This window comes from Arachis stenosperma, chromosome 5 (assembly GCF_014773155.1).
Source record: "Arachis stenosperma cultivar V10309 chromosome 5, arast.V10309.gnm1.PFL2, whole genome shotgun sequence".
In the NCBI taxonomy this organism is placed as follows: Eukaryota; Viridiplantae; Streptophyta; class Magnoliopsida; order Fabales; family Fabaceae; genus Arachis; species Arachis stenosperma.
The window spans coordinates 9,886,606-9,911,410 of NC_080381.1; the positions used below are offsets into that span (position 1 = coordinate 9,886,606).

The 24,805-nt window shown below is 33.0% G+C and overlaps 3 protein-coding genes across 3 annotated transcripts; all 3 read left to right on the plus strand.

The window, feature by feature from the left end:
* The first annotated feature begins 590 nt into the window (after positions 1–590).
* On the plus strand, positions 591–3,513 carry LOC130980388 (uncharacterized). Its single transcript, XM_057904074.1, has 11 exons — positions 591–746; positions 868–1,135; positions 1,246–1,342; positions 1,471–1,598; positions 1,728–1,812; positions 1,904–2,036; positions 2,451–2,608; positions 2,696–2,819; positions 2,926–3,108; positions 3,184–3,249; positions 3,316–3,513. The coding sequence occupies exons 1-11, from the start codon at positions 591–593 to the stop codon at positions 3,511–3,513; spliced, it is 1,596 nt and encodes a 531-aa protein (XP_057760057.1).
* A 7,733-nt stretch (positions 3,514–11,246) lies between these two features.
* LOC130980389 (uncharacterized) lies at positions 11,247–17,266 on the plus strand. The gene is made up of 10 exons (XM_057904075.1): positions 11,247–11,364; positions 11,468–11,695; positions 11,794–11,956; positions 12,012–12,184; positions 12,287–12,364; positions 12,638–12,688; positions 12,806–13,244; positions 13,370–14,298; positions 14,354–15,586; positions 15,687–17,266. The coding sequence occupies exons 1-10, from the start codon at positions 11,247–11,249 to the stop codon at positions 17,264–17,266; spliced, it is 4,992 nt and encodes a 1,663-aa protein (XP_057760058.1).
* A 5,966-nt stretch (positions 17,267–23,232) lies between these two features.
* LOC130979725 (polyneuridine-aldehyde esterase-like) lies at positions 23,233–24,321 on the plus strand. Its single transcript, XM_057903247.1, has 3 exons — positions 23,233–23,660; positions 23,744–23,866; positions 23,930–24,321. Exons 1-3 carry the CDS (start codon positions 23,295–23,297, stop codon positions 24,227–24,229), a joined length of 789 nt encoding a protein of 262 aa, XP_057759230.1. The 5' UTR covers positions 23,233–23,294; the 3' UTR covers positions 24,230–24,321.
* Positions 24,322–24,805: the final 484 nt, after the last annotated feature.

The window sequence follows — 24,805 nt, forward strand, 5'->3', positions numbered from 1 at the left end:
ATTCTAATAATTATGTCTATAATTACAAATGAGTTAATTTACTGCAACAACAGAAATTATGTAGCTTTAGATATTAGATATAGATATAGATTTAGATTTACATTAGATTAGTTATATATACTGTATATACAATATATACAATATACATGCTATGTATTTAGTATATTTGTTTATTTGTTTATAGAAATGATGATCAGGTATATATCTTACTGCAACTATTGATTTTATGTTCATAATTTTTTAAATTAATAGTTAATAACACTTTTTATAAATACCTCAACTCTGAACCATGTCATGTCTCCAATATGTTTTGGGCTATCAGAATGGTGTTCTGAAAATGTAATTGAGGAGATTGTACTGTTGTTCATGGCCTCATGTACTGTGGTGAATGTAGTTACTTTCTACAAGATTGCTACTTTGCGTGTACATGACCAATGACCATGTCACTAGCATGTACAACATCAGGCACCTCCCACCACCACCATGGGCTACGTGTTACTATAAATTCATCACCCATATGAATACTCCAGCATCGCTCCAGTGAGACTTCAAGTAAAAACTCTTTACAGCTCCACATATATTGGTTACAAATGGCAAGCACGTACAACAACCTCAAGGATATTGAGGCATCTTCAGACCACTTAATATTGAGGATTAAAGTGAGAGTCGTGAAAATATGGTCATTGTCTCCTGCTGAGCAAAAATACGTGAAGCCAACTTTAGAGTTGGTGGTCATGGATCACATGGTGAGCTAACAACTACAACCTAGCACTTGATTTAACAAACTTTACTGATCAGTTTGTTAGGCATATCATTTTTTTTCATGTACGAGTTTGATACCAATTTAATACCAAGCTTTGTTTTCAGGGCGATCGAATCCAGTGCACTATTAGGAATGCTCAGAGGAGGCTCTTTGAAGATGAGTTATCGGAGGGAAAAATCTATATCGTTTGTAACTTCTCAACTTCCTTGAATGACCAGAAATACAAGGCCACTAACCATGCATGTAGGATATACTTCAAGAGGGATACTCAACTTCAGATGGTCTATGATCCATCCTTTCCGGAGAATGTGTTTCGTTTTGTTCCTAACGATCTAATACTGAACCACACAAATGCTCAGTCGCATCTTATAGGTATGACGAAAATCATTCCTAACCTTCCAATTAGCTTAATCAAACATAAAACATATATTCATTACTGTCTATTAATTAGTGATTAGCCGTTATATATTATTTTGTTGCAGATGTTATTGGTCTACTTACTGGCAAGGGTGACATAATTGAATTTACTAAGAATGGCAAGAAGTGCAGCTACATTGTTCTCGAGCTTGATGACATGCAGTTAGTGTTATATATTTTCTTAGTAAAATTGTTACTCACATCATTACCCACGCACTAAGTGCATCTCACGTGGGAGTTGTTTTATTCATGTGTGTTTTACGTTTCTTCCCGTCGTACTTTTATAACAGGGGAAAAGGCAAGATTAGGTGTACACTTTGGGAGGATTTTGCAACTATGTTGGTCAAGCACATTGAACAGCAGCCAACATCAGAATACATCATCATTGTACAGTTCGCTAAGTTCAACCTCTTTAAAGGTTTGCAATTATATGGCTCTTATTAGTGTACCACATTTGCACTTCATGTAATTGCTTTCGAAGCTAGACAATGAGCATGCTTTGATTCCGTCATTGTGTAGTTATTTCTATATACCTTGATTGACACAGGTGCAATGGGCATATCAAATACCAATCATAATTCAATTCTCTACATCAATGCGGACTTCCAAGAGGTTAAGGATTTTCGCAAGAGGTAATAAATCTAACCGTGTCGTCTGTATCAAATTGACACTCATACAGTAGAACAGATTAATAAAATTCATGTACAATGTCAAAAATTTAAGCGTCGTCATGGCGGGGGTTCCACGTGCTAACCAACTATCCCAAATTGCTGTGGAGCCAGCGTACTCTATGGAGGATGATCTCATCAATGTCTCCATTTACAAACCCATTTCTGAACTCAAGGCATCCATTGAGGTCTGTGATCAAGTTTTATTGACTGAGCAACGTAATCTCTTTGCTTCAAAATATAATCTACTATTTGCTCCTTCAATTTGGTAAAACTAAAATTTATTATAACGGGAAGTATATCTAAAATGGATGAGGTCTTCACTTATTTAAAATAAAATATTAATTCACAAACTTTCATAATTAAGACTTCATTAATTAATTATTTTGTCATTACTGTTTCGACTCAAAATAATATCTAACTGCATCGTATAATTTCATGATTTAAGTTTATGTGATAAGAGTAAAAGTTTCACTGAAAAACTTGCCTGAGAAAGAAAAACAAAACCACAATAACGTAACAAATTTCTCCTGATAAACTACTACGCTATTTATTTTGCGAATCCAACTATGCGATGAGTTTGAATGTTGTTTATTCTTAAGAATGGTAGCTTCGTGACAATTGGAACTGTAATTGCAATTGACCCCAAGAACGGTTGGTGGTACAAAAGTTGTAAACATTGCTTTCATTCACTAAAGGAGGCTGAGGATTCCTACTATTGTGCCAAGTGTGCCACCTATCCAACGACTCACACACCCAGGTATACAAGTCAACCCTTTGTTCAAGCTCTTATTCAGCAACTTCATGCAGTATCCATGTATCTTTGGTAACGCCTTATCCTTTGTAGGTATAGCATTAATATAAAGGTTGCTGATGATACCGATACGGCTTCATTTCTTCTTTATGACAAGGAAGCGGCCAAATATCTTGGAATCTCTGCCTCTGACCTCAGGCTTGCACAACTAACTAGGGTAATGTTTAAAATATGCATACAGAGTTATGTATATGTAAAGACATGTTATTCCTTTTACAAATATTGTTACACAATTATTTGATTAACCTATAAACCAAAATCAGGGTGGAGTAAATGAGGAATACCCAATAGAGCTCAATTCCTTTAGGGGTAAGAAATTCCTTTTCAAGGTTTCTGTCAAGATGGAAGATCTAAATTCTTTCCAGCCTTGCAAGGTCATTGTGATGAAGATGACTGATGAGATATCGCTTATAACAAAATTTTTAGGAAAGCATGATATATACCAGGTGACTTATTTGATGACTTATTTGATTATGGTAAACCTTTGTGATATTCCTATTTATACGTCTGACTTGGTGCAGCAAAACCTTGCACTGGAACACTCAGAACTGTTGAACATGCAAACTGCTTCCACCGACACGCCAAAGGTAACTATCAAACGGTGAAAATCGTTAAGTTGAGCATTAAGTAGTGATATTTAGTTAAAAATGCAGGGCACGGGTTCTCCTTCTGTTGAGGCGTTGGTGGACAACTCTAACGATGCTTTCTCAACCCCCAAGAGAAACATTATTAGTGGTGGATGCTCTAAGCGACTCATTGATCTTTATCCAGACTCTGCTAATGGATCATCATCGAAGTGTAGAAAGCTCGAAGATGGCATTCCCGGAGTTGATAGAGTCTACCAAGATTAGTCTGGATAGATTCTCAAGCAAAATATATGTTGGACGAATGATCAAGCTCAAGTACCATACTATATTTCCCAGTATCAATGTTGCGTATAATCATGGTTTCGTGTTGTGTCCTTTAGTGAAGTGATGATGTTGGTTTTTTTTTTCCCTATAGCTATGTCATCCAATAACGCATGGTCTAATGCTACCAAACCATGCGAGTCATTGTGTGCATGTAATGCTTATTATGTATGTCGAGCAAAAGCAATATCTATGATATGTGCTTGCTTCTTATGTTTGGTTCCTTTAATCCAATCGTAGTGTGTTTGTTTAATAATTGCATCCTACTATCTAAATTGAAATTAGTATCTAACTTAATACTTATGATAGATAATCTGGATAATGATTCACTGCCTGGAAGATGTGCCCACGCATTTTCTAATCATTTTCAGATCCATTAATAAAGATGTTACCTTTTTTATCATTTTATAATATACATTCCTTATGCGGTTGTCTTTAGAATTATATAGTTTATCCCTTTATACCAATTAGCGTAACAGTTAATATAGCATCTATATGAGACAAACTTTATGCGTGTCAACAAATGAACTAGCACTCTAGACAGGAGACCTAAGGACAGGATATGAGCTCTTATATACCCATATATACATTTTTTCGTTTTCAAATTTTTAATTTCTAAATCAATATAAAAGCTATCATTTATTGTTTACTAAGATTACACATATTTACTTTTCTTGCTACTGGCTTCAGGGCATGATGTGTGGCACCTCCTTTATTTGATTTATTTGATTATTTGATTTTTTGAAATCATTACTTCCCTATATCCCTATTGAATATTTCTTCCCCCATCAGAGCACAGCTGTCCTTTGTGCATGATCTCTCATTCCTATAAGCGGTACTTTATGTACATCTGTTCACACTATTCCAAGATAAAATATGTAAACTGGCTTCATGTACCTGTCTTCTTTTTTGGAAAGTTAATATATATTTACAACTATCCTATTCAAACATCAGACCTGCATTTTTTAAGCCTGGACAGACATTGCTGGTTACTTTGTAAGCGCCAATAAAATAGTCATAAGCTATCACAACACTTCCATACATATTTCTACCTCCACTATTACAAACCATGGAGGAGAGTAGGCTCATTCCTGCGGACTTTGATGAGGATCGTATATTTTATCTTCATGTTGATCCCCAAGCTGTAAGTCTTATTTATTCACCCCTTGAGCCATAAATAGTTTCCAAAATATTCATATATATTTTCTCTTCGTTTTTTGAAAAACAAGATACTTATGATTATGTTAATCTATATTTTCAGGTTACACATGAGTTACCCTCCCTATTTTATAGGAAGTATAGGGGACTTCTTCGAGATAGGATGATTGTAATAGACATGAATGACAATCAAATTGAGCTATCATTGAGCAGAGGGTTTTCTACAGGCTACATACTCCATGGATTTCATAATTTGGTCACATGTTATGGACTCAGCCATGGTGGCTGGATGAAGTTACTGTACGTTGGGGAGGACATATTTGTTGTTATGAAGGTGAAGGACAGCTTCATGATGCAGAGAGATTTCTCATATCCAACTTCTAATGTTTTGCACAAAAACAAACCACCAGCGAATCCCCTTTCTGCCCAACAAATGCCACGAGTTTTGACTCCTTCAGATTTGGTTCGCTCGAACTATGCAGATATGCCAGTTCTAGAAGTTAATTTGCAAAATAGCTTTGTACAACAAACTCTACATAATCCCATTGCCACAATACCTTCCCCTGCTTCTAACGGGAACACCTCCGAGGTGAGAACTGCCTATAAGAAAGATCTTCAACTCACAGGCTTCCAGGGACAGGATGGTATCCTTAGTGCTTCTCCGCTGTCTAAGACTTTTCTTCAGAAAGACCTGGACCGCTCCGCTGCGAGCGCGTCACATACCATGCCTAACAAATGCAACAAATTTGGCCTGGATCCAGCCCAAGTTTCCCCACAGGCATCCCCATCCTGCAATGGTACCATCAATCATGTTTGTTCCATTACTAAAGTACAAACTCACGTCCCCAAAAAAGCCGAACCGAACCAATCCACTACACCGTTAACCACTGCTGGCCCCGACTCAAACATTCAAGGACCTCATGTCTATCGTTTCCTCAAGCTTCTCACTTCCAACCAAGTTAACAACAGTTCCGTGGTAATCATCCTAAACTTTTTTACTTTCGTGCATTGCTATACCTCATCCAACAATTTCTAACAAGTTGTTTATTTTTTTTCATTTTCCGTGGTCCTCAATTGCAAGATCATTCCCCTTAGATTTGCTGAGAGTGCATTTCCTAGCAGACACAACCATGTCAAGGTGATTATAGACAATGGCTCTTGCTACCGCATGGGGTTGAGGTGGAGCAAAAAAAAGAAAGCTGGGTTGTATCTTACGCGTGGTTGGAAGCTATTTGCTAAATACAATGGGTTGAAATCCGGTACTGTTTTGCAGTTTTCCGTTTTTACAAATGATGAGACGACGATGCATGTAAAGATCCTTAAGATGTGAAAAATGGTAAGATGTGAAAAATGGTAACATTAGTTTGGGTTTCAACCAGTGAGTAGTCATCTATTTCAGTTAGCTTTAAATTTGTCATTTATATTTAATTCCAGGGCCAATGTTATAGCCAACCTGTGATTTCAGTACTTTGTTTCATTAGAATGCAAGTTTTTTTTGGTTCATGTTCTTGGTTGTGCACCCGTGTTTAATTCCATCTAATCTAATATCTAAGTCATGTTGAACTTTATTTACTTCATTGTTCCAACATAAATGTCGGCTTTTCCTTAAAGGCTAACTAATTCAATGTTGCTGATCTATGGAATGAATGTTTTGCTGCATAAATAACAACTTTGTATACAAAAAATACCAATCTGGCTCAATCTGTGACAATTCACACCTATTATGGAACAAATATGCAAATGAGTCGACAGTGTTTCGCCCTATAAACAGTCTAAATTTTATATCTGCTTCCATATTCGAAGACTGCAACTTAACGTTGTTATGCTTATCATGCGGATGAGAAATAAAAACAGGATCCTTTGTTTGATTCTCCTTATAATAATAACAGTGAATCATTACAATGGATCAACGGCTTAAGTTCTTTTAATTAAATGCTGTGGTCACAATTGCATAAGGAATTATCACATGCCCTTGCAAGGAGTGTTACTTTTCAATATATAATTCCAAAAGTTAATAACTTATAGCCCAAGAGGAAATCCATTCATATGCAGGGTAGTTAACCAATGATTCATATATATTAAAATATACTTCTCTACATACACCGTGTGGGTCCTCCCAATTACTATATGAGATCAAACCCATTGAAAAAATTTGAACCCAAAAGTATAGTACATAATAGATAATCTGCTTAAAATAATTGTGTGGCAAAATGTTAATTAATAATGGCATTGTAGTCTATGAACCTAATCGTAACACAAGATTGATTAAGTGGCTTCGTGGGGCTCTATTCATTCCCATCATAGTTATTCTGATACAATGTATTTACTCAAACCATGAAACCAATGAGAGTATGCAAGCCTTTACTCTATCATAATCCATTATTTTTATTATAATTCAGAACCCGCCGCTTGATACCTCTTAGCAGGTTGTCAACCAGTTGTCACGATTTGTCTTCGACTACACCCATCACCTGCTGTAACATCAGTTTCGTAACCACAGTAACACACTTCATTTACAAAATCAATCCTTTATAAGATCATGTTCAGACGCAGCTTGAACACTGAACCGCTAAATTAGGATTGAGTCATTACCAAGGCCTTAGGGATGGTCATTCTGGCACAAATTCCAAGTTGACTTTTATAGAGTTGCCCATACTTCACAGTTTGAGTAGTGACAACTTATCAACAGAGTAGACTAATGATGATATCTAAAACTATCTATCCCTATTTTGGCCACATGTCCCTATAATGAGTTTTTAAACAACCTAAATTCCCTTATTACTTATTACTTAATTACTTAATTAGCATATAAAATAAGTAGAAAGAACTTTTCCAGATTACCTAAGTTGAAATATCTCTCATCATCTGTAAATCACTTATAAAAAGTATAATAACTACATACATACGTAAGGATAACTAAATATACATTGCACTCAATACACCTTTTTCTCATTCCTGTTGCATTCTATATTACGGTGGGGTCTCTCTATTAATTCACAGAGATGCTATTCAGTATGAAGCAAGGTATTTTTTACTCCTTCTATATACTACTTTAACTCTCCCAAAACACATGTATGAAAGTACCTCATTTACTTCTCTAGGTTCGATTCATTACTGAAGAAAGTTCTTTTTAGTTCTTACAATGAGCAACGATCACAAAGCCTCTGACATTGATGAAGAATGTCGTGTCTTTTACCTCACAGTTGATCCTTTTGCGGTATGAAATGCATCTATTATTGTTGAAATTTTTTATGTCTCCAATGCATCTATTATTTTTTAAAACTTGCCTGAGACTTAGCTGCTGACACTAATGCCATACATCGTGCCATTCTTTTCCATTTTTTATTAATCAATCTTCATCTATGTTCATTTGCCGTAGAAAATGCATTCTATCCCTAGCCTATTCTATAAAAAATACAACCATTTCTTGAACGACAAGCTGCGAGTTGTAGACACCAATCGGAACGAAATTACCCTCAGGATAGCTAAGGGATACAACACTGCCTATATTATGGAAGGCTTAAACTTCTTGGTCCAACTTTATGGCCTCAAACAAGGGGGAACCATCAAGCTCCGCTACCTTTTCAGGGACATCTTTTATGTTATTAAGGTTAGGGATGATAAGATGGCAAGCCTCCCAATTCTGTACCACTATATGAAGGGTCGTTTATATGACAATTTCTCACATAAGGGCAAACAGGTTATTCAAACTGACCCTTTATTTGATGAGATTGAGCGATTCCACTATGGATCGTACAAAGTAAACAAGAAGAAGAAGAAGAACTCTGCAAAAGTCACCAACAGGCAGACGAACAACAAGGACCGTTACGGTGAGCATGCAGTGCCTGTTAAAGGAAAAAACTTTCTTTAAAAGGACAAGCAATACTAAAGCTCATGATGTTGCTTTAGAGATTCCAAAATACAAGCTAATTGCAAAGCATTTAGATATTGATCTGAATGTTGTCCCACCCGTTGATGAAGAGGACGTCAATATGCAGGAACCAAGTATGGGAAATAACAACCATCTCGATCACCACATTGACAAACCCACTGATCTGAGCAGAGCTCTCACAACCGTGCCCGCTAAATTTCATGAATTCATGCCATCTGATCCAGTTGGACAGTTAGTGGATTGCCATGGATGTCCTTTTGATTTTCCTGGCTTCAATACTAGACCATTCGGCTTATACTTTCCAAACAACTTCAGCATCAACGCACCTTATTATTCTTTTGTACGCGAGTTAACCAATCACGACATACAGTGCTCCTACCTGGTAATTACATTCTACGCAGATTAAATATATAAAATCACTCAAGTTCTAGATGATTATATTATTTGACATAGCTATGCTAACATTTGGCTTTTTGTTTGTTTAGAATGTTCCTACTAATTTTGCAATGCATGCCTTTCCATCTAGATTTTATCATGTTTGTTTACTCCAGCACGGCGGGTTTCAACACCACATGGGACTCCGCTGGAAGATGACACCTGTGTTCATCCAAGTGGATCTTATTACAGGGTGGAGAGGTTTCGTAAGGAATAACTTATTAAGGATTGGCAGTGTTCTGAGATTCACTGCATGTCCCTTGAATGAATCTTTCATGTATGTTGAAATCTGGAAATGTTGATGCAGTAGGTACCACATTAGTTTTGGTTAGTTATTACCCCTTTTGGTCTTATACCTATATCACCTATGATTTCCTTTTGGGTTGAGTCACTCTTTGAACCATTATTGATAGATGTTCTCATATAGTTGGACCGGCACACTATCAACAGTCAACAATTAGGTGAAATGAGAACTATGAAGTGGTTCATGTAGTTACTTTTCATGATCATGTTCTGGCTCCATGTGATGTAGTTATTATGTATCAAGTTTATGTGCCTTTCAATGTAAAGGAACAGGCAATATTTTTAGCTTGAAAACGCTAATTGCATCAATCGTTTCTGTTTCTAATATTTGTTCTTTGTATTTACTTCTCTTGATGATGCATTACATCATTTATCATGATACAAAAAAGACAAGCACATGCATTGCATATGATGTATATAATATAAATTCAATAGATGACACTACATGTGCTAAGTGCACATTAACTCATAACAAGATCATAGCATTTATCATTTACGATTCAAGCGAGCATTGGTTTTTACATGATTTTTAAATTTTTAAATAATAATAATAATAATAATAATAATAATAATAATAATAATAATAATAATAATAATAATAATAATAATAATAATAAGTAAATGTAAAGATTCTAATTTTAATAGGCTATAAAATTCATTAAACCCTTTTAAATGTAATTTGAATAATCTGATTATCAATTTATGATTTGTTAGAATTCAGATGTTACCATTTTTTTCCATAGAATTCAATCCAAAAATGTAATTTTGTCTTTAACAAATTTTTGTACTTTTATTGTAGCATTAAGAATTGTAATAAATTCAATAAATGACATTACATGTGTTAAGTGCACATTAACTCATGACAAGTTCCTACCATTTGTCATTTATAATTCACGCGAGTATTGCTTTTTAAATTTTTTTTAAATTATTATGAATAATAATAATAATTAGAATAATAAGAATAATAACAATAATTACAATAAATAAAAAATAAAAAATAAAAAATGCTCCAGCTTTAAGTGATAATAAGTATGTGAAATAGAAAATTTAAACTATAGACATATTAAACTGGAAAGATTGTAATTTAAATAACCTATAGAATTAATTAAAAACATTTAAATGTCATTTCAATTTTTTTAATAAAGTACTTATCAATTTAAGGTTTATTATAATCTAAATACTACAATTTTTTTTTCTTTCTTTGTTAGAATTCAACCCAAGAATGTAATTTTGTGTTCATCAAATTTTCGTTCCTTTTTTTTTAAGCAATAAGAATTGTAATCATATTATAGAATCACATGATAGGTCAACATACTCATTTTTAATATGAGCCTGCCACAGGCATAAGCCCAATAACAAAGACCGTGACCCATAAAAAGGGATTAAAAACCATGCTACAATTATAGATTTTTTGATAAATATAAGGAAATTGATAACATAGATATCTCAACATATGTCTGCATATATGAATATAAATATAAAGAAAAGCCTATATGAGTCACGCTATACATAATCATACACACACACACACATATATATATATATCTTCAACATGTAGCATTGTACATGGATTTTCAAAATAGCATAGAAATAGAAATATAGAAGATGATAAGATGATCAACCCATGCAAATTGACCTTCTGTTAAGTAACAGTATCAACTTTACATGATGCACTCTAGATTTCCACCTAGATTTCTTACTCATTTATCTCCTTCTTAATCTGTGCCATTCTTTATTTATTCCAAGCATGTGGCTTCACATCGACCTTGCTATTCTTCCACACATTTAATTTTGGTTTGTTTGAAACTATATGTACTAAACATTGTCGTTGTTCCAACCTTGAGTCTTTTATTCAAAGATTTACATATATTTCGTGCTTTAGTGTACGATGGATTATAATGAAAATATGCTGAGTCCCAAATTAGCCAGGTTAAGGAGGAGCTTAATATTGCACGACCAGAGAAGACAAAGACAACAACATTCACTTGAACAAGATTCAACGACGGGTTTGTATCTTGCTTCTCTATAGTTAGGCTAAATTGATTCCTGAACTATGTTCATTAAGGTTCTCATTTTTATTGTTTCCAACGTGTGATTTAAATGTTTTAGGTTCAAGCAGGACACCAATACTTCCCCTTAAGAGAAACTCAGCCGTGCTTATGCGCGAATCGTCTTCATCACGGCAATCGGACACGTCAATCGATCTATCCTCATTAACAAATTTGGTTGATCATTCTCAACTGCATGGGACTAGAAATGACGTTACTGCATCCATAGAAAAAAACTGCCCCACCTTTTCCCACCCGAGGCGTACTCCTCTTGCAGACATGTCTAACGGTATTACGCACTTTCGTAGCCTGTTTAATTGGTTCAACGAGCAAATTTGGTCCATCAAGTGTTCTGTGAGAATAAAATTCTGACCATTTACTTTGCAGTTCACCAAAGTAGCCACCAAGCTTATGATTCCAGCGTTGGAACTATTCAGGAAATATATCCCGATCGCTCAAACGGTTGTATGGAAAATCTTCCCAAGAGCTATAATACCAACAATAGACCACCCATTGAAGTTGACATTGGGACTAATAACTGGATCCAATGGTGGGCACAATGACTCAATTTTCTTTATTATCTGAGGTATATGCATTACTTATAGGTTATTTGAAATTCGTTATGGCACTAATGAAACATTTCTATGGCATTCCCGTTTTTATATTTGCATCAGCGCAAGTCAAAATGCAACCAACCATGTAAGGAGGCATGTATGTGAAAAATCTAATGCAAAGCATACCTACAAGCGCTCCACCAAACTCCATCATCATATTCACGGTTACCCTTTTCGCAACGTGCTCTTTCCTTTAGAATTTTCTACCATAGGGATCATGTACCAAACAGCGGATGGATCATAATAATTAAGTATTAAACTTGCAGGGAATGTTCAAACTGTATCACTATCACAGAAGACACACCTTCCTTATGTAGTCCCTGAGGCCTCAGCTATAATAGATTGTACCCAAAATACTAATTATTTAATGACGGAGGATCAAGGTAGGACCTCTAACTGATAAGTCCTTTAAATTGTATTTTACCTTTATATTCCGTCAACAAAAGGTTAACATGGTGGCCACAAGATACCCTTACTAAGCTAAATGAATAAATAATTATAGATATTTTAGTTTCAAATTATAAATATTTTTTCTGGTTCCTATAATATAAATATATCAATGTTCAACCAAATGTATTTTCATATATTTTTGTCCCATTGAAAATTTTTTTCAACAGATCAAGACCATCAACAGTTGGTGCACAATGTGGCAGCTTTTCACGAGGAAGGTTTGACGATATAGTTACTATTCATGCAGATATTATTAGCGTACAATTCACTTATATTGAAACATGAAACTCAGATGTGGAATTCATCATCATGTGACATGCCATTTCAAATTTCAGATGCTTGGGATGCAGGTGATCCAGTGCACCGTTGTTTGTACTGCAATGCATCAATGTGGGAAGACGAGAAACTATCAAAAAGTAGGAGAAATACTATACCGAAATTTGGACTATGTTGCATGGATGGTAAAGTAGAACTTCCAATACTAAAAATGGTACCACAAACACTGCAGGACCTACATAGTATGAATAACGACAGAGCAAGGTACTTCCAAAAAAATATAAGAAAATTTAACTCGATGTTTTCATTTACATCAATGGCTGGAAAAGTCAATCATGCTATCAATAACGGGTCAGCACCACCAACTTTTTCTTTGAGTGGTCAAAACTACCATTCCATTGGAAGCTTAATTCCTTCTGACAATAATAGGCCAAGGTTTGCTCAACTGTATATATATGACACTGAGAATGAAGTGCAAAATCGGGTAACAGTCGTGAGGTAATTCCTGTTTATTGTTGTAAATCTAGATCTAAAATAATTTATTATCCACACAACTTAAAATGCACTGTAATTGTTCATCTTTGAGTCTAACACATTGTACAACATCTTTGTTCTAATTTCAGCTCTATGGAAGCATCAAATATTGTTGACTATCAGATTGTGACTGATCTTAAAGAGATGTTAGATGTGCACAATCCTCTTGCAAAGACCTTTCGGTTTGCCAGAGATAGATTTGCAGAGGGTTCAAACCCAAAAATCAAATTGAAGCTAATCAGAAAGCGGGATAAGGATGGAAGAGTATATAACTTACCAACTGTGTCTGAGGTTGCAATTTTAGTTGTAGGGGACATTGACGACTCAATTCTTGAGAGGGATATTATAGTACAATTCATGTCAAACAAGTTGCAAAGGATTGATGTTCTACATCCGTTGTACTTGGCTCTTCAATATCCTTTATTATTCCCTTACGGAGAAGATGGTTTTAGGGTTGGCATCCAAACATCCGTTCGTTATGGACTTGATGCTAATAAGAAACGGAAGACTATCAGCATGAGGGAGTTTTTTTCATACCGAATACAAATGCGATGCAATGAATCACCAATACTTTTACAATCAAGGAGATTATTTCAGCAATTTTCAGTTGATGCATATACTATGATCGAGGCAGAACGACTTAGCTTTATTAGGCACAATCAACCAAAGTTAAGGGTTGACAAGTATAATGCACTACATGAGTCTTTGGTTCGGGGAGAGGCGAATGCTGTGTCAACTAGGCAGAGGATAATCCTTCCTAGCAGCTTCACTGGAGGACCTAGATACATGTTTAATAACTGTAAAGATGCCTTTGCAATTTGCAAGTATGCGGGTTACCCAAGTTACTTTATCACCATAACATGCAACCCTGAGTGGGATGAGATTAAGCGTCTTTTGAAAGATACCGAATTCAAAGCAGAAGATCGGCCTGACATAGTTTCAAGGATTTTTAATATCAAGCTGAGTCAATTGATTGCAGACTTCAAGCAAGGAAAGTTCTTTGGCAAAATATCTGGCTGTAAGTATAGATAATGTTATGTTTGATTACATGTCGCCTCATTTTTTTTAATTAGTCGCGTTATTTGCAGACGTGTGCACAGTTGAATTCCAGAAGCGTGGTTTACCGCACGCTCATATACTGTTGTTCATGAATCCTCTATTTAAACCAAAAACACCTGACGATATAGACAAGCATATATCAGCAGAGATCCCTGACAAGCATAGCAGGCCTAAGCTATATGCAGCCGTTGAGAAGTTCATGGTCCATGGTCCATGTGGCAGGCATAACAATTCCAGCCCATGCATGTCCAACGGTCGTTGCTCTAAGTTTTTTCCGAAACAATTTAGATCAAGGACTGTAATTGATGAGGCAGGATTTCCCAAGTATAGAAGAAGAGACAATGGCAGAACAATCATGAAGAAAAACATAGTTCTCGATAACTCATACATTGTCCCGTACAACCGATCGTTGTTGCTAAAGTACTGTTGCCATATCAACGTTGAGCATACATGTCAAACATCGGCAATAAAATATCTTTTTAAGTATGTTCACAAAGGAAATGATCGTGTCACTGCTTCTTTCTATCAGAGCAACGAAGAAGGGCAACTTGAAAAGGTTATTGATGAGATCAGGAATTATTACGATTGTAGGTACATATCAGCCTGCGAAGCTGTTTGGAGAATATTTGGATACGACATACAACAAAAAGAACCTTCAGTCATTAGATTACCTTTTCACTTGCCGGACGAACATCCGGTGGTTTTTAGAGACTATGAAAACATAGTTGACGTCATTGACAGGGTTGATGGCAGGCCTACAAAGATGCTAGCATGGATGCTTGCAAATAGGTTGTTTCCATTTGGTCGTACTCTTACATATAGCCAGTTTCCAAATAAGTTCGTCTGGAAGGAAGACATTTCTTTGTGGATGCCAAGGAAACAAGGATTCTCAATCGGCAGACTTACTCATGTTCCACGAGGAAGTGGTGAAGATTATTACTTAAGACTTTTGCTCAACATTCAAAAGGGGTGTGTAAGTTTTGTTGACATACGTACAGTTGCAGGCGTTGTGTACAGCACATTCAAGGAAGCATGTTACGCATTGGGCCTTCTGCAAGATGACAAAGAATTTGTTGATGCCATCTTAGAAGCAGGTAATTGGGCTTCTGCAAACTACATCCGTGACCTTTTCGTGGTGCTCTTATTGTCAAACAATATGGGCAGGCCTGAAAATGTGTGGCAACAATGTTACAATGTTTTGTCTGAAGACATTCTTTATTTTCAGAGAAAATCCATACAGTCTGTAGGTAAGTTGAATTGTTACATCTTTGTTCGTGGTGCTAATTTATATTAAATTCAAGTAATTTATGTCTAATTAATATGTGAGTCGTTGTGTATCCTTGATAGATCTGCAACTATCCGAAGATCAGATAATGAATCTAACACTTTCAAAGATAGAGGAAAAACTACAGGCTAATGGCAGATCACTCAGAGAGTTTGATGGGATGCCTTTTCCAAGCTTTGGCACTATTGAAGGGTTAGATGATCGGTTAATCATGGATGAATTAAACTTTGACGTCGATGCTCTGCGCAATCAGTTGGATACGAACTTAACAAACATGAACGTAGATCAAAGGAAAGCATTCGATGTGATTATCAATGCAGTAAATGAAAATCAAGGGGGCTTTTTTTTCGTCTATGGGTATGGTGGAACCGGTAAGACATTTCTCTACAACACTCTCTCAGCAGCTATAAGGAGCAAAGGGGAAATTGTTCTGAATGTGGCATCTAGCGGTATTGCTTCTTTGTTGCTTCCAAATGGACGCACTGCACATTCAAGGTTTAAGATACCCTTGGACTTGAACGAGGACTCGATTTGTTGCATTAAGCAAGGCACCTCATTGTCTAAGCTGGTTTGCAGAGCAAAACTTATTATATGGGATGAGACACCAATGTTGAATAAACTGTGCTATGAAGCTCTCGACAGATGCCTAAGGGACATTGTTAGGTTTGAGCCTTACTATAATTCAGAACTACCATTTGGAGGAAAGGTTGTGGTTTTAGGTGGTGACTTCAGGCAAATTCTACCTGTAATTCCAATGGGATCTCGCCAAGATATTGTCCAAGCTACCATAAACTCATCTTACCTATGGGAACACTGTAACGTATTAAGGCTAACAATTAACATGTGTTTAACTGTTAGGGCAACTTATACGTCACTCAGTGATGTTTCTCAGTTTGCTTCATGGTTGCTAGACATAGGTGATGGTATTGCTGGAGATTCCACTGATGGTGAGTCTATTGTGGTAATTCCGGATGAAATTATAATTCAAGATTTTGACCAATTGGTTGACTTTGTTTATCCCGACCTGTTGGTTAATATCAACAACACATCATTCTTCAAAGATCGTTCAATTTTGGCCCCAACGCTAGAAGTTGTCAACGATGTAAACTCATTTATAATGCAACGTGTGGATGCCGATGCGAAAACTTATTTAAGCTCAAATACTTTGTGTCTCGAAGAAGGAAACATGGAATCTGAATTGGATACGCTTACACCAGATGTCCTTAATGCAATTAATTGCTCTGGTTTGCCGCCCCATGAGTTGACTCTGAAAGTGGGTCTTCCGGTCATGCTACTACGTAACATTGACCAGTCAAACGGATTATGTAATGGAACAAGATTACAGGTAAGGAGATTAGGTAACCATGTAATTGAATGCATTACGCTAACAGGAGGCAAAATGGGCCAAGTCGTCCTGATACCGCGCATGAATATGATTCCCAATAACCAGTCTTTGCCATTTAGATTCCAACGAAGACAGTTCCCGATCATTGTTTCATTCGCTATGACCATTAACAAATCTCAAGGACAGACCTTAAGCACAGTTGGATTGTATTTACCAAGACCGGTATTTACGCACGGTCAACTATACGTTGCATTATCAAGAGTAACGTCAAAGAGTGGCTTGCGAGTGCTAATTTAGAATATTAGATCATCGTCGACAAACTCGACAATAAATGTTGTGTATAGAGAAGTATTCCAAAATATTACATGATGATGTCAATGCAATATATATTCTCTTTAGCATTTTCCAAATTTATTAACCAGTGATGTATTCTAAGTATTTTGAGCTCGAATTAACAACGTTGTGTTTGTATTTCTATATCATATGCAACTTAATTTCATTTTTTGGTGGCATACCCGTGCATGGCACGGGGGAATTCACTAGTTCTTTATAAGATATGAATAAAAACATAATAGTGTAACAGGTGTTCTCTTTCCTTCCTACACCATGCACCATAGTTAAGGAGGTCCACGATAAGTGAGGTGCATTCAACATGTGACCACTCCTTTTTATTAACTTTACAAAGTTTTCACAAAACACATAAGAAAAAATAAATAATTAAATGAGTAATTGTAAAACTTTTATGTAATTGCTGGTCACTGTGAACGAGTTATTATAATATTTAGGTATCCAGCAGTCCAGCGGATTTTTTATTTTAATAAATAAATTAATTATAATAATTATTAAAATAAATAATTAAAATTTTTTTATTTCGTTTATACTATAAATGAGATAATTTTACATGTATTTTGTTTACATATAAACACAGCACATGTATATCTCATTTGTATTGTAAACAAGATAGATGTATTTAAAAAAAATGAAAATAATAAAAAATATTAATAATATCAATAATTTAAATTTTTAGCATACAATTAGTACATAAAAAAGTTGGTAAAAGAGATTAAAATAGATATATTTGATCAATTAGTACTAAAAAAGAGTATATAAAAAATTTTAGATTAAATTATAATCCAATTGGATTGATTTAAATTTAAAAAATAAAAAATTGTAGGTATTCAACGAAAGTTCCATGATAAGAATAAATACGGTATGCCCACTTCTAAAAATTGAAAGATGGAAAGTGTGAAGTTGATGCACAACATAAAAAGATGAGATAATCATTTGTCATCTTTCCATTTTAATCTATCCTACCAATTTTTTTATGTACTAATTACATGCTAAAAGTTTAGATTATTGATATTATTAATATTTTTATTATTTTTAATTTTTTATTATTGCTATATTTTTTTAAATACATCTAAACGAGATATACACGTATCGTGTCCACCTGTCTTATCTCGTTTATACTCATACAAAATTATCTCATTTACAGTATAAATAAAATAAAAAAATATTTATTTCGATAAATATTTTTTGAATTATTTATTTCGATCATTATTACAATTATTTAATTTATAAAAATAAAAAACCCGAAGTCCAGCACTAACATCTGGAACCTTTTCTCAAAACTCTCAAATCCATTTATTTTATATATAATAAGGCAATATACTAATTACGGAGACAATAATTTAATATAAAATTAATTAAAAAATATAAAATAAACTAATTTAAAGTGATTTAAATTTTTTTATTATTTTTCAAATATTATGGATATAATAAAAGCTGTTATCCACCCTATTATTAAATGTGATTGCCAAACTCAAATCAAGTTGGAATTGTAGTTTTCATGCATGGGTACTAAAGTTATTATTATAACAAAATAATTCAACTAAAATTTATAAATAAAAAACAGATGAAACAAAACTAATAATTTAGACATTAATCAAATAATATAATTAAATAGTAAAAATATAATATTTAAAATATATAAAAAATATACTACTCTTATTTATATATATATTATGAAAATTATATTTATATAGAAGAATTACATATATAAAAAATATCGGATTTTTTTAAATAAATAAAATAAATATTTTATTTATTAAAATAAATGTAAACGAAATATACATTTTGTAGCAAAATACGTCGCATCTCTTATCTCGTTTACAGTGTAAACGAAATAAGATTGCACGTATCTCGTTTACACTGTAAACGAAAATGGTAGACGTGTATATTTAGTTTACAATATAAATAAGATATGTGCAATTTTATTTCATTTATATTGTAAACGAGATACGTGAAGAATTATGACGTTTACAGTATAAACGAGATACATTACGGCAAATTTTCACCCGTTATAAAAAGATGTGTAACCCTTTATATTTTTCACAAATATTTCTCTTCTTCTTCTCTACTTTTTTTCTTCCGAAATCTCTAGTAGTAGTAAATATTTGGTTGTAAATGTGTATCCTAATTGTCATATAAGAAATAGTAATACTGGGATGATATTTGAGTGTGAGAATCCTATATGAGAAATAGTGGATATATATTTGATTATAAGTGGATTTTTTTAAAAATAAATAAAACAAATTTTATTTATTACCAAAATATTTTTTCACCCACTATGTCTCAGGACTACTAATAGTTGGACAGCAGTCTCATCTGCAGTGTCATTCTGTCATTGATATAGTCCAGCTCATTCTTTAGCATTTTTGTCTTACAAGGTGCAGTAAGGCAAAACTATCACTTCAAATCCTCGTACAGAAAGGTCTAGATCGCGAAGCAAAAGGCAATTGTCCAGATATACGGTGATTGGGAGGAATCATACAATAAAATATCGAAGTTGCTATAAGTACTACAGAATTGTTGTCCCAAAATGATGTGTGAGATCAATGTTCGTTATACCATACTACGATTGGCACCTTATGGTGCATGATTGCAGCATATTTGATAAGGCATTTTGGGCTTTTTCTGCTTGTATGGAAGTTTTTAAGCATTGCAAGTCATTCTCTCCATCGATGATACGCATCTGTATGAAAAATATGGTGGTGTTTTGTTTATTACAGTGGCACAAGACGGTAATAACAACATCCTTCCTATAGCCTTTGCTATTATTGAGTCTGAGACCATGAAGTTCTAGTCTTTCTTTTTTACCAACCTGAGACGACATGTGACCCCACAAGAAGGCCTGTTGATTATTTTTTATAAATCCCAAGTGACTAAGACTGCACTAAGAGCTGACAAAATACTAAAAATATTTATTTTGGTAAATAAAACATTTATTTTGTTTATTTAAATAAAAATCTAAAAACATTACTACACTGTTCTCTCTATTCCTATGATGCACATGAGATACGACACGACACCGGACACGCCAACACGTGAATTTTAAAATTTTATAAGAAAACGGAAACATGCATACATATAAAATATAAAGTATTTTTTAGATAAATCTCAATGATATTTAATTTTGATATTTTATTGATATTAAAATATAAATTAATTTTTTATTTATTTTTAATGTCTTATTTTAATTATATCAAGTATTTAAATTATTTTTTATTTTAATAAATAATAATATATACTATATTTAAATTTATTTCAAGAATATATATTAAAAATAAATTTGGGCACGCTGACACGTGATTGTATTTAGGTGTGTCTAAGTGTATCTAGAGAATAATTTTTTATTATTTTTTATTAAGACACGGTTGGATACAGCAGACACACGTGTCAGACGAATGTCAGCAAATATCGTATCCAAAATGTATACGACACACAAACACGACAACTCAGTGAAGTATCCGTACTTCGTAACTATGTTCTCTAATTCTGCCTTCACTAGTTTATCCAAAACTTACCACGCCAAAATAAACATATCAGAGTAGGCTGGGAATTCTACAGCAGAATGATAATTTGTGCGTCTTGTGTAACAAAGAAGTAGACAATTTACAACACTTATTTATTACGTGTGAGTTCTCTTGGCAGGTGTGGTGTGCTTGGATATCAGAGTTTGGACAGAAGTAGACTGCACCGAATTCTTTGAAAGATCACTTTGAGAGTTGGAGATTGATGCCGCTGAAAAAAGAGGTGCATAGGAGTTGGATGGTTGAGTTCTTCTCAGTTATGTGGAATATTTGGCTACGATTGAATGAGATTATTTTTCAGAGAAAAACAATAGGAATTGGAGATTGTGTGGCTCAATCATTTTTATGTGCTACGAAATGGTGTGGTCAATAACTCGTGTTGTTGATGGTTATGCCGGAAATGATATAGGAGTTATTTCTTTGTTTATTTTCTGACTTGTTTTGCTCCATTTCAATGTTGAACTTTTCCTTTAAAAAAAAAAAAATATCAGCACCCCATTTATATATGTTATTGGCCATACAAAATAAGGCTAATTATGGTATTTATTTTTATTTTTATTTAATTTATTAATTTTTATATTTTAAAATTAAATATTAATTATTTAATTATTTTTATAAGTTAGACATTAATTTTTAAATATCATAACAAACACTAAAAATATTAGGTAAACCAAGTTGAAATTTGAAACATGTTTTAATTATACAACTTGCTCGTAGTTTTGCATACTTCAAGAAGACTTAAGCAAGTTTTAGTTAAGATGAAGATGCATATATAATTATTTGGCCAATGTTACTGTCTAGATGGTCAAAAATATCTACATGTATATATTTAAGGTGTTAAAATAAGATTGGATTTTGTCTTTAATAATAGAACCTACATTAATAAACAAATTACTATTGATGGCCCCATCATTTGAATTGTTGCCGCAAGAAACAGGATGCAAAAATAGATAAATTAGATTTAATTAGTATTAATAATTTTTTTACTACTTTTGTATCCTTTAAATTAGATAAATTGGATTTAATTAGTATTAATAATTTTTGTGGGTGTTCAGTCATAACATTAGTTAAATTTTGGACTTAAATTTGATATCATACTTTCTATGTCAATATAAAACTTTTTCTTTGTTTAAAAATTATTATTTGTATTGATTTTGTTAAATAAATTTTATTATATAATATTTTTGCTATTCTTATTTTATATTGTAATTATGAATATTTACAAAATACTATTACTTTAAAAAAAGTTTTGAACAAAAATTTCTAATTATATATATAATAAAATTTGATTGATTTATTAAAGATATTTTTTTATAATTTCAAATAATATAAATTTAATTTATCTTGAGTGACAAAAAATAAAATGAGAAGCATTTTACATTATTTTTTTTAAAATAATGATACAAATATATTATGTCTTTAAAATATTTTGTTACGTAAATTTAATGTGATAATAAGAAAAATATTTAAAAGATAATAGAAATAGTCATAAAATAATGTCTATTCCCTCTTTTACATGACTTATTACAATTTTCCTTAATTAAGTACTAATATATATTTCTATATTAAAAAAACTATTACTATTGTTTTTTAATTTTTTTTCATTATTACATCAAATTTATGCACAAAGAAAAAAGAATAATTTTATTAAAAAATTTGGCTAAAAAAAGTTTTAAAGTCATAGTATTTTTTGTTATACAGGATAAATTAAATTTATATTATTCAAATTGATAAAAAAAATTTCTAAAAAATTAATATAATTTTTTTAATTTTATTAATTAATAATCATTTTTAAACCTAAAATTTGTTATCACAACAACAAAACATTGAACTAACGTAAAAAGTTAGTACCTAAGTCCAATCCAAAAATTTCAGTAACTGGCCTAATGCAAAAAATTTCATTAAATATTAATTAGATTAACTAATTTAAATGAGACACAAGCTTTTTTTTTTTATATTTACAATGAGACACAAACTTTAAAATTTTTTATTGGTGTCAGTGTTTTTTCTGCAACAATTTAAATAGTGAGTCCATCAGTAATAATTTATCCATCAATGTAGATTTTATTATTATAGTCAAAGTCCAATTTTATTTTAACACTTTAAATTTATACATATAAAAATTTTTGACCATCTACACAATAGGATTGGCCTAATTATTTTTACGTAAAATTAATAGATAAAAATTATTAAATAATAATTTTTAAAAATTAATTTCATATGAAACAACTTATTTAGAACGTTAGCTAAAAATTCTTCTTACTTTCAAAGCTTAGATATGTCATCATTAGCTACAATTGTGAAAACAAAGTAAATTTTAATTATTAAAAAATACCTAAAAAAGAAGATGTTTTAGGTGTGGCTCCCTTTTATATAAAGTATTATTAGGCAACAACGATAAATGGCAAATTATTAAGACGTAACCTAAAGCGGGTGCAACCAGTGAAGAAAAGATGGAGAGTATAAAAAAGCATTTCGTTGTGGTGCACGGAGTGTGCCATGGAGCGTGGTGTTGGTACAAGGTGAAGTCAGCGTTGGAGTCTAAGGGGCACAAGGTGACAGCCCTAGACCTAGCCGCATGCGGCATCAACACAAAGCAAATAGAGCAAGTTGAAACCTTTTCGGAGTATTCAGAGCCGCTGTTAGAGCTTCTGGCCTCGCTTGCTCCCGAGGAAAAGGTTGTTCTTGTGGGTCATAGCTTTGGAGGAATAAGCATAGCCATGGCAATGGACAAGTTTCCCCACAAGGTACAATTTGCCGTTTTCGTTTCGGCTTTCATTCCCGATACCATCCACAACCCTTCATATGTCTTACAGAAGGTATGAACTAAATATGATCTCTGCTTGTTTAAAATTTCTTGTAAGAAAAATTGGTTTTGATTTGGATTATTGTGTATATATAGCACACTGAGAGATATGGAAATAGGGAATCAGACACTGAGATATCATGGTATGGAGGCAAAACATTGATGATGCTTGGCCCCAATACCTTGTCTACCATGTTCTATCAACACTCTTCTGCTGAGGTACTTTCATTTTTCTTAGCTTACTTAAAATAACTTATGATGATGTGAAAATAATACTTGTAGGATTTGGAGTTAGCAAAGAGCCTAATAAGGCGAGGGTCACTGTTTTTTGAAGAATTGTCAAAGGCAGAAAATTTCTCCAAGGAGGGATTTGGGTCGGTTGAGTGTGCTTATGTTGTGTGTAGCCATGATTTGGCAATTCCAGTGGAATTTCAGCAATGGATGATCCAAAATTCTGGGGTTTCTGAGGTGCGACAAATCAACGGAGCTGATCATATGGTTATGATTTCAAAGCCCCAAGAGTTGTCTTCATGTCTCCTTGTCATAGCGGAAAAAGCACAACTCAAGAAGAATATTCTCTAAATCATCTTTTAATGGAATAGTTATATTTATTGATGGCTATGCTATAGAGTAAATAATCAAATTTATTTTTAATTAAATTCGTCTTTTAAATATTTTAAATTAGTGAAATTAGTTTTTTCATCACTTTAGTTGTTGACAACAACAAAATTTATTAATATAAATATTAAGTGATACCACAATACATATCTAGCAGTTTTAATTAATTGTAATATAATATGTTTATAAAATTATATAAAATTAATCTTAGATTAAAAAATTTTAATATTTTAAGATTCTCTTCAATTTAAGATTCATTTGATATAATTTTAAAATTTTATTATACTAATAATTAATTAAAACGATCAAATATGTATTATGATCAATATAATATCATTTAATGTGTCACATTAATAAATTTTAATATAGTTAATAACAAAAATAATAAAAAAATTAATGTGATTAATTTAAAATTTTTTAAAAATAAATTTAATTAATTTTTTTTAAAAATTAGTTTAAGAAACAGATGAAATTTTAAAAATAAATTTAACCCTTTATTCCTCCACCATATATTGCCAATAACTTTTTGATAGAGCGCTA